The following is a 10,789-nucleotide window of genomic DNA, read 5'->3' as shown; positions in this document are numbered from 1 at the left end:
AGGGTTACACTGGTGCGCTTTTTTTCTTAGCTGCACCAGCACAAAAGTTTTACATGTTCACTTTTTTTTAATTGCTGTCCATACAGACAATATTTATTTGTAAACGATTAACTAACAATCTTATCAACACAAAGTTCTGTATTTAAAGCACAGCTCTACAAGAAAGGTGAGTTACTGGAAAAGTGCGTGGGCTTACAGTGCTTAAAGTGGCACTCTTTGGCAATATTGTAGACAATGTTAAACTTAATCATCATCTCGGCCTCTGACAACCTGTTTGCTGCTGCGTGCCGCTGAAAGGCACTGAGAGGGGACACTAGAGCAGTGCATTTATCGCAGCATATGTGTTTTCTGGATACTCTATGCTCTTTCTGCGTTCGGAGGTTGATGGCTCTGTGTCAGAGCACTGGCTATGAATTTCAAACAAATCAGGTCTTAACTTAATGAAAAAGTTATCAACTAGTGATGTGTCGGTCGCGAACGAATCGGCTCTTAGAGCCGAATCTTTGAAGTGAACGACGCGAGCCGGCTCCTTATTGGGAGCCATGTATTTTTTTTTTTTACTCTCTCACCCTCTCTATGACACTTATTTTGGCTTCACTTCGCACATGAGCGAGCAGCGGGGGGAGGGGCGGTAGTTACACTGGCAGTAGCACAGGAACAGAGCAGAGAGAAAGAGAGCCAGGGACAACAACGTCACATTAGAAAGGTATAGTAATCATCCACAACTATTATCAGTTGCAGATGATAAAGGATTCAGAAAGTTTATTCATGCGGGCCCATATGACAGAGAATATGCATGTTCTTTTTGTTTTCATATTTTAATTTATATTTAATTGTGTTGTGGTTTGCAGTGTTTTGTGTTGTTTCACTTTAAATTTGCTTAAAAGGAAAAAGCTTAAAATTTAAATAGTTAAAAGTTGAAATGTGAATAGTTGTTTTTTTGTATTATATAATTTGTTTATTACATTTTATCTGGAGTGAATAAATAAAAGTATATTTACAGTGGCCCCTAGAGACAAAGCACGTACAAATACAGAAGCACGTACAAATACAGAAGCACGTGAAACCTCCAAAACTGTTAGGTGTGGCTGTGTGCAGGCAGGAATAGGACCCAAGGTGCAGACTCCGGAGACAGAACTTAAACCAAAACAGCTTTAATGCTGAACTCAAACATAACATAACTGGGAAAAAGGTCAAAAATAAACTAACACTGGCGGATTGACAAAACACACAGCAACGTAAACAGTAGATCACGACACGGACACAGAGAAACACAGGGCTTAAATACACAGAAGGAGCAATCAGGGAATGGGTAACAGGAGGGAAACACAGCTGGGGCAAATCAGGCCTAACGAGACAAGGGGAAGCAAAACCAGACACATTAACATCAGACATGGACTTTCAAAGTAAAACAGGAAACATAACACAGACTCCCAGGCAGGCACCACAGAGGGAACAGAGACGTGGGACCTGGGGCCCGTTCTTCGTACGTCGCTTACTACATCCAAGATCAAATGACACATCCAAGATCAAATCATCGCGCTAACCGTGAGCTCGCTAATCCGGTTCCCCGAACACACCTGCTGTTGACGATTACTACAGCTGGACGCAGGAATGTGACATCACTGGGTGTCGTAAAAGGGGCTACGCATCGATAGTAGAAACATTGATCGGCAACCCGCTGATTGGTCGGCGAAAATGTCGAAGGGGCGTGCTCGGTATTTTCCGGCAGCAGAGCAAGAACTCATGAGTGCGGGATTTCAGGAGTTTCAGAGTTTAATCAGAGCGCAAGGGAACACTGCAAAGGCTGCAAAAGCAAGGAGAGAGGGCTGGCAGAAAGTTGCTGACAAATTAAACTCGTAAGTTATTTAATAATAACAATAATAATGGAGTGGATTGATATAGCGCTTTTCAAGGCACCCAAAGCGCTTTACAATGCCACTATTCAATCACTCTCACATTCACACACTGGTGGAGGCAGCTACAGTTGTAGCCACAGCTGCCCTGGGGCAGACTGACAGAAGCCAGGCTGCCATATCGCGCCATCGGCCCCTCTGGCCAACACCAGTAGGCGGTAGGGTAAATTTATTGTATTACACTATATTATCCAATATTATATTACATTATATTATGTTATATTATATCCCCTTACACATTAGAGCCACAACAGGACCCACTAGAACATGGGAACAAGTAAAAGTGAAATATAAGAATATTCTACAGAATGGTAATATTTATCACTTATATTGCTTTTCGTCTCTAGGAAAGAGACCCTGAAATAATCTGTTTGTTTATAACAGCAACCAAGAAAAGGGCAGAGCAAAAAAAGACAGGTGGTGGTCCTGCACCCCCTCGTCAACAAGTTGGTTAAGTAAATAATACCCTCACGGGAATATCGATATCTCTCTATGAGCACACTGTCGCGCTGAGCTAAAGGATCCTGTCTATCCCGCAATATACGCTGAATTCTGAAAACTCTCCTTATCAATCTTGCACCTTCCGCAATGGGTTGGTCGCGTATACGGACAGGACATGGCTGCGACAGGCTTCCCAAATCCACCTTCGCTTTTATAGCCGTGGTCTCTCATCTTGATTACACAAAGTAATTTGCAATTACTACTCTGAAATATGAATTACATCTGTAATAATCACATACATGTAATAGAATGTTAATAGTACATTTCCCTTTTTTAGGAAATGACCTGTATGTATCTGTGTGACATCAATAAAAGGATCAAGTGCTGCATTATCTTTAGTTACATTGATAATATTTATTTATGGTGAAACAGTGGAGAAATATCGCTGTTGCTTTCGTATAAATGAAGCGGACATACCTGCGTGGCCGCGATCTAATCCTGTTTACATAAAGTAAGCCTGCTCCCGAGCAGGTTTACGCTTACGGCTCTGTTGCTATGACAGCAAGTCCCGGATGAGCTTCGGGGAACCGACTGATCCAGGATCACGCGAAATCGTCAACAATCTAATCCGGCTAACCTACTTAGCGAGGTACGAAGAACGGGCCCCAGGGCAGACACAAACACTGACTGAACACGGGGATATAGGAACTAAGGATACACAGAGACGTGAACTAGACAAGGGGATACAGGTGATAGGGGAGACAGAGCAACTAAAGAAGACAGAGACATAAACCATAAGACAGAACTCAAAGAAACCAAAGACTAGAAAGTATAAATAATATAAGAAACTCAAATACCCTGGGTCAACGACCCAGGCATCCTAACAAAAACATGTACAAACTCCAAAACACAACGGAAGTGCTCCAGGATGCTATTGGCAGTGTTGAGCTTTTGTTATCTAGTGGCTGAACAAGCCAGGAAGTACCACGGACCGGATTTGGTGTGTGGTAGTAAAAGGAAAATGAACTTTTTTTATTTTTTGATTATTTGAATATATATGAGTAGTTGTGTATAAATACACAAACAATAAACATGTGCTTTCAACTGTGTAATTTAAGTGATTTGGGTAGCTCTGTTTTTGGGAGTTCAGTTAATACTAGCAATGTGTTTTGCACAAACAGTTAAACAGTAAATAGTTACAGCTTCACAGAAAGAACCTTGAGAGCAAACTGCTGCTGAAGCTTAACCATCACTTCACTGAGTGAAGAAATGGCACATTTTTGCTAAATATGCAGAAATAGACGCACACCCATACAATTTATGGTAAACTGAGCTGCCTTGTATTTACATATGTTGAAATTGCCTTGTTCTAATGTTTTTTCTAAGGCTGCTGTGCCATTTGGAGCAAAAATGAATATAAAGTTTACAGCATATCTTGTCACTGGAAATGGTTTGCACTGTTTATATTTATATTATTGACTGTAGATATTGGTTAAAAAGGCTTTATGTTGTGAAAAACTGAAATTAGAATTGTTGTGCCTTATTTTGTTGATGTTTTTACACATATTCTATTTGAAAATACTAAAATGTGTATATTTTTTTATTTTTGTTTGTCTGATAGCATTTATTTAAAAAAAAAATTGGACATTAGTTACTCACTACTTGAGTAGTCTTTTCAGCAACTACTTTTTTACTCTTACTTGAGTGACTTTTTTGATGACTACTTTTCACTTTTACTTGAGTAATAATATTTTACAGTAATGCTACTCTTACTTGAGTACAATTTTTGAATACTCGACCCACCTCTGGCAGATACACAGTTTTACATCTTAACTGGCAACACGTGCTCCCAAGACATGATGGGAGACAACTAGCCGCTCCCAACATGCCGCACAGCCCCCACCTGAGTGGTTAGCTTTCCTCAGCAACCTGTGTGTCCATAACAAGGCCTATGAGGCGTTGGAGAAGGCGACACTGTCGTCAAATATGTGTTACGGGTCCCCCAGCCGTCTCCGAGACCAAGTCGGGGCCTGGGTTTGGAGCTGGGACCGTGACGGCTCCCCGGATGGGTTGATAGGGTACCAGGCGAGCACCCTGTTGAGAAGTTAAGGGACGTGACAAATCGTCAGTATTTTATGCGTCGGGAGTGAGAACAGGTTGGTAAACCACGTATGACAGCCTGTCAAGCACGTCCAAACCACTGGCTTACACACAGTTCAGCTAAATACGTGACAAGGCAAGCGTATGTGAGCAAGTGTGTCTGTGTGTGTGTCATCTCCTGTCACACCATACATGGCGCAACCTCTTCTCAAGTTGCTCTATAGGTGCAAAAGAGCAGAAGAGCAGAAACTTGTGGTTTCTAAACGTGCAAAAGGAAGTTACAGCGAAGAGACCGCTCCCTTGCATATCCATGGTGATACTTCATGCACATGCACCTTTTATATGTATGGACGTGTGCAGGTATAGATATATGTGTATGTGTATGTATGCATATGTATATTTAGTATGGACGTCTTGTGTGCATGCACATGTCTATACTTATAGATATTTGTAGACATCTATTACTTACATAGTAATAGCAGTGGTAGAATACTTTTATTTATGTCTTGCATATTTCCACAACCCTCTATCAATAATCACATTCTGTGTATGCTACCGTTGTATATAGTTTATTATCTTACTTATTTTGTATTTGTTTGTATTTTATTTGTATTTTTGTATTTATCATCTGCCATCTGTACCTGAGCTGGGGTAACGCAATTTCAGCGTTGTGGAATCAAAGTCTAATCTAATCTAATCTAATCTAATCTAATCTTATCTTATCTCATCTCATCTCATGTTATCTTATCTTAAGTGAAAAGTAGTGAAAGTTCCAGTGATGTGAAGTCAAGTAATGTGGTATACAGTAAACTGAGTCAACATCAATAAAAAAGAAAGTAAAAGTAAAATTATGATAAGAAAGGTGAAAGTAGCAAGAACAGTATAAATGAGCTCTGTCTGCCCCCACTGCAGTCAGACAGTCCAGAGCCACACAGGAGAAGGTAATGACTTTCAGAATAACTTTGACATTATTCTTTGCATTTCAATGAAGTTACATTTTCTTTCTAGTCTTTCTATTCCTTTTTATACATTTGTATTTTTTTTCATAACAATGTAATTGATTATTGTTATTCAGTTACAATTGGTGGTGCTACCTAAAAATGTTTCATTTTTCAACAGCAACAGACGTGTGCAAAATACAAGAAACACAAGAACAAGGCAAAATATAAGAATAGGAATATGAGAATTATAAGAATAAATATATGTAAGAATGTATGCGCATTACTGAATATGTATACCAAATATTCTGTCCTATTCGGGTCAAATATGACCAATTTACAAATTAAAAAATTCATAAATATTGTGTTTTACATCTAATTGCCTCAAGGCCTTATGACATGCTCCACACTATGCACTTGAACATATAACAGTGATGAGCACCTCTGTCGTATTTGTAATTTTTTCACAACAGTGTAATTTATTATTGTTATTTAGTTATATTTGGTGGTGCTACCTAAAATTGCTTCCTTTCTTTCTCTCTCAACCTTTTATTTCTATTTTCTATTTTCCAGTGAAATTTTAAAGACAAAAGAAAACAATATTAGACTTTCTTTGTAGGTGAGTAATGATTTTATGAAATTACAGTGTTCCCTCGTTTATCGCAGGTGTTACGTTCTAATAATAACCCACGATAGGTGAAATCCGCGAAGTAGCGAACTTTATTTTTTACCATTATTATAGATGTTTTAAGGCTGTAAAATCCCTCAGTCCATGCTTTATACACTTTTATCAGACAGGCATCAACATTTTCACGTTTCTCTCTTGTTTAAACGCTCTCAAAGTTCAAACCTTCGTACAAAAATGACTTCAGTATTATAGAGTGAAACGAAAGATCAAACCCTGTTTTCTGGTCCAGAACATGGGAGTAGAGCAGCACAACACAGTACAATACGACACAAATGATTTTGGGCAAAGAGTGTTATGTTCTAAATGTGTCAATGCATATGTATGGATGTATTATTGTGCTATAATGTTTTACAGCAATGGGAGGACAAAAGTCTCGACCTGTAAACACTCCGAGTAAGATAATACATAACACAATAAAGTCAAACAGATCAGAAAGAATTACGTATTATCAGTCATTGCTTTCTTTAAAATGTATTTTCAGTTTTTTTGTCAATTCTGTGCATGTTTTCAGCTTTAAGTGAAGAATGGAGGAAAATGGGGTGGACGTGAGTATTTGACTCTTAATGTGCTTTTGTTGCCACGTAAACGTCTTAAATCATCTACTTGCAAAAATCGGTTGCTGTCAGCTGAATTTCCCATTCTCATTGGTGTTCATAGCATAGTCTCACCACTGTATCTGCACCACTATCAGTTTCACTTTCTTGACTTTAACTTCATAAATATTCTTCTTTGAACAGTGGCAAAACCAGTGATCTCCAGAGCATAAATAATTACCAGCCTTATAACTCTGAGCTCCAGCACCTCAGAATTCTTCTTCATGGACCCGTTGGTGCCGGCAAGTCCAGCTTCATCAACTCAGTTGATGCTCTTTTACAAGGCAGAATGGCCGCAAATGCTTTGGCAGATGGAATTTCTGGAAAGAGCTTCACTAAAAAAGTATGTTTTAATCCTAGTATGGTTTAGTCAAGCTCATGTATTTTGTGCAATTTGTTAAACAAAAGTCATGCAATTTGTAACAAAACTAGGGGACTGAAACTAAACAGCTATAAAGCTGCACGTAGAACCAAGCTCACTTGTTTTTCCACTACAGCACAGTAAAGATTAGCACTTAGAGGTCTTAGGATGTGGTCTGCTCTTGCGTGACAGATGGGGTTTTTTTATTTTTTGCTTCTTGAATCTTTGTCTGAAGTTTAGTTTCACTTTACTTTTCTCCATAGTTGTTCTCACAGATATCAGCCTTATACTAAACCAGAAACCAGCTTTGTAGTCTTCAGTGATTAGGTGACCTTGTTATCAGAACCGTTAAAACCTTTTGTTTTACAGTATGAAACTTTCAAAATCCAAAAAGGAGGACCAGGAACTTTTTATCCTTTTGCCTTCACTGACATCATGGGCCTTGAGAAGGACACAGGAGTTATGGTGGAAGACATCATACTGGCCATGAATGGGCACGTGAAGGATGGTTACACGGTATCATGAAGTTTAAGGCATTTTTGCAGACACTATTTGATGGTGTATACAATGACACGATTTAATTATGCCTTTAAATAACACATACGGTGTATTTAAAAGTTAGATTTCCAAAAACACGTGTGTGTATATAGATATATATATATATATATACATACATACACATATGTATATACATACATATGTGTATATGTGTGTGTGAAACATTTGCGTATACTTGTTTAGTTTAATTAACTTCATTGTTTTCCAGTTCAATCCTCAATCTTCATTATCCGAACATGATCATAAGTACAACAAGGAGCCCACTCTAAATGACAAAGTTCATGTTTTAGTGTCTGTGCTCGATGCCAACAAAATAAAACTCATGAGTGATGATATAATAAAACAGATGAGGACTGTCAGACTTGCAGCCAGGGACATGGGTAAGAGCCAAGCGTGGTTATAGGATAAACCCAAAATGAATTAAATAAGCTGACAAACATCACCAACTCTGATATTCTTTAATATTCTGTGTATTGACAGGAATTCCCCAAATGGCAATTCTCACCAAAATTGATGAAGCCTGTCCAGAAGTCAAAAAAAATATACGAAATGTGTATAAGAGCACCTGGTTGAAGGAACAGGTACTTTTCTAGCGGTAATTTTCAGTATTTAGCTGGAATATTTATTTATTTTTTACCAACAGTTTAATTCAAGTAAATTTTAAGTAAAATAAATGCTAACAAATGTTAAACTGTTGAAATTTAGATGGAGATAGTGAGTGTGAAATCAGGTATTCCACTGTACTGCATCTTTCCTGTCAAGAACTACCACTCTGAGATCCAAACAGATGATGACATCGACACACTGATACTGGCTGCTCTGAAGCAGATGATCGACTTTGGAGAGGACTACGTTAACAAACTGCAGACCTGCTGAACCTTGTTTATTGTTGTGTTAAAATGACTTTTGGGTCTGAACAAGAATGTCAGAGTAATTCTTTGCATGCTGATTCTCATTTCCTTGGCTAAAGCATTTACCCTGCTTTGTAGACTTGGCTTTCAGTTTTTGTGTTTTGCTCTTGTATCTATCAACCTTTGAACAGACATGTAATTGTGTAAGAAAACTATACTGCTTTCATATTATACTAGGATGACCATATTTTGATTTCCAAAAAGAGGACACTTGGCCCAGTCATGAAGTACTTTAATAATACTGTTTGCTTAAAGGGCAAAAAAAAAATAACTTGAAAACCTCTGGAATTAAATAATGGTACAGAGAAAAGCCCTCAACTGTATAAGAAAAATTACCAGCACCGGGACGGTACTGAAATTCAGGGGCGATTCTTGGATCAGAGCTTTGGGGGTGCTGAGCACCCAGAGAGCTGCCCAGCCAGGCAAGATAAACCTGTCTCTGTCAGTCCCTGCATCCTTAAATGTTGTCCCGAGTTCTCTCTGACTGTCACTTTGGTGCATTTAAACCCCTGTTCCTCCCTGTCCTCATCGTCTGTTGTCTTCGTCTCCGTTATCAGTCATCATAATTTTACCATCTCTGTGCAAGTCTGCAAATTTCTTTATTAAATCATAAGATTCTTAAATGCATCAAGTCTCTCTGTGCCTGGGTCCTCGTCACAGAACATGACATCACTGTTTTGTACATTTTAACACAATTGAATCCCCACATTTGTGAAAGAAAAGCAAAACACTTTTTTGAGAAGTCTGTAACAAAACCATCAAATCTGATAAAGGTTATTTAAATTAGGGCTGGGTATCGTCACTGATTTCTCGAATCGATTTCACAAGGTCTCGAATCGATTTGATCCACGATTTGATTCAATTTGATTTGATTCGATTCAATTTGATTTGAATCTGGGAAATTTTGCGTCAGACAGTCAGAAATATTATAATTCAGATCAGTACATTAACATATTTTTGTATCTATAAAAAGGAAGCTGACACTCGCAAGACTTTATCAAAGGTGTGAGCATCACAGCAGATGCCTTTGTGTCAAAGTAGCTGAAGATAAAACACAGAAAAACATGAAGGTTTTCCTGGCCTGGGATTTTATAAAAAATATTCTGCAGTACATCAAAAACGAAAGAAAACCATTAATCAACATATGAACATCATCTCTGAAGTTACAGCGGTTTTATTAGAGACACAGTTAAGCTTTTTGCATTTTGCATAATTTTAAAAAGTTTAAATTTGTTCAGAAGCCTATTGAACGGCAGAAATTAGGTTTTCTTTTTGGAAGTAAGTAAAAGGGAAAAAAACCAGTGGCCGACAGCGCTGTAAACAACGGTAGACTTGTGCGTAACAAGCAAGCGAATAATGAAGAAAACAGATTTTTAGACGGGAAACTGTTGTTGAAGTACAGAGAGAGAGCTGTGCACGAAGTGTGATTTTACAGGGAGTGCAGAATTATTAGGCAAGTTGTATTTTTGAGGAATAATTTTATTATTGAACAACAACCATGTTCTCAATGAACCCAAAAAACTCATTAATATCAAAGCTGAATGTTTTTGGAAGTAGTTTTTAGTTTGTTTTTAGTTTTAGCTATTTTAGGGGGATATCTGTGAGTGCAGGTGACTATTACTGTGCATAATTATTAGGCAACTTAACAAAAAACAAATATATACCCATACCCATTCACAAATATACATTTCTGATATTCAAAAACAAAACAAAAACAAATCAGCGACCAATATAGCCACCTTTCTTTGCAAGGACACTCAAAAGCCTGCCATCCATGGATTCTGTCAGTGTTTTGATCTGTCCACCATCAACATTGCGTGCAGCAGCAACCACAGCCTCCCAGACACTGTTCAGAGAGGTGTACTGTTTTCCCTCCTTGTAAATCTCACATTTGATGATGGCCCACAGGTTCTCAATGGGGTTCAGATCAGGTGAACAAGGAGGCCATGTCATTAGTTTTTCTTCTTTTATACCCTTTCTTGCCAGCCACGCTGTGGAGTACTTGGACGCGTGTGATGGAGCATTGTCCTGCATGAAAATCATGTTTTTCTTGAAGGATGCAGACTTCTTCCTGTACCACTGCTTGAAGAAGGTGTCTTCCAGAAACTGGCAGTAGGACTGGGAGTTGAGCTTGACTCCATCCTCAACCCGAAAAGGCCCCACAAGCTCATCTTTGATGATACCAGCCCAAACCAGTACTCCACCTCCACCTTGCTGGCGTCTGAGTCGGACTGGAGCTCTCTGCCCTTTACCCATCCAGCCACGGGCCCATCCATCTGGCCC

At 38.7% G+C, this 10,789-nt stretch overlaps 1 protein-coding gene across 1 annotated transcript; it reads left to right on the top strand.

The window, feature by feature from the left end:
* Positions 1-6,134: 6,134 nt before the first annotated feature.
* Positions 6,135-8,722, top strand: LOC113020036 (interferon-induced protein 44-like). Its single transcript, XM_026163704.1, has 7 exons — positions 6,135-6,476; positions 6,595-6,628; positions 6,821-7,019; positions 7,407-7,553; positions 7,804-7,975; positions 8,076-8,176; positions 8,301-8,722. Exons 1-7 carry the CDS (start codon positions 6,440-6,442, stop codon positions 8,469-8,471), a joined length of 861 nt encoding a protein of 286 aa, XP_026019489.1. The 5' UTR covers positions 6,135-6,439; the 3' UTR covers positions 8,472-8,722.
* The last annotated feature ends 2,067 nt before the right edge of the window (positions 8,723-10,789 follow it).

The sequence above is a fragment of the Astatotilapia calliptera genome, chromosome 4, assembly GCF_900246225.1.
Source record: "Astatotilapia calliptera chromosome 4, fAstCal1.2, whole genome shotgun sequence".
Taxonomy (NCBI): Eukaryota; Metazoa; Chordata; class Actinopteri; order Cichliformes; family Cichlidae; genus Astatotilapia; species Astatotilapia calliptera.
Note: the sequence above shows the minus strand (reverse complement) of the source record. Positions and strands in the feature narration are given on the sequence as shown.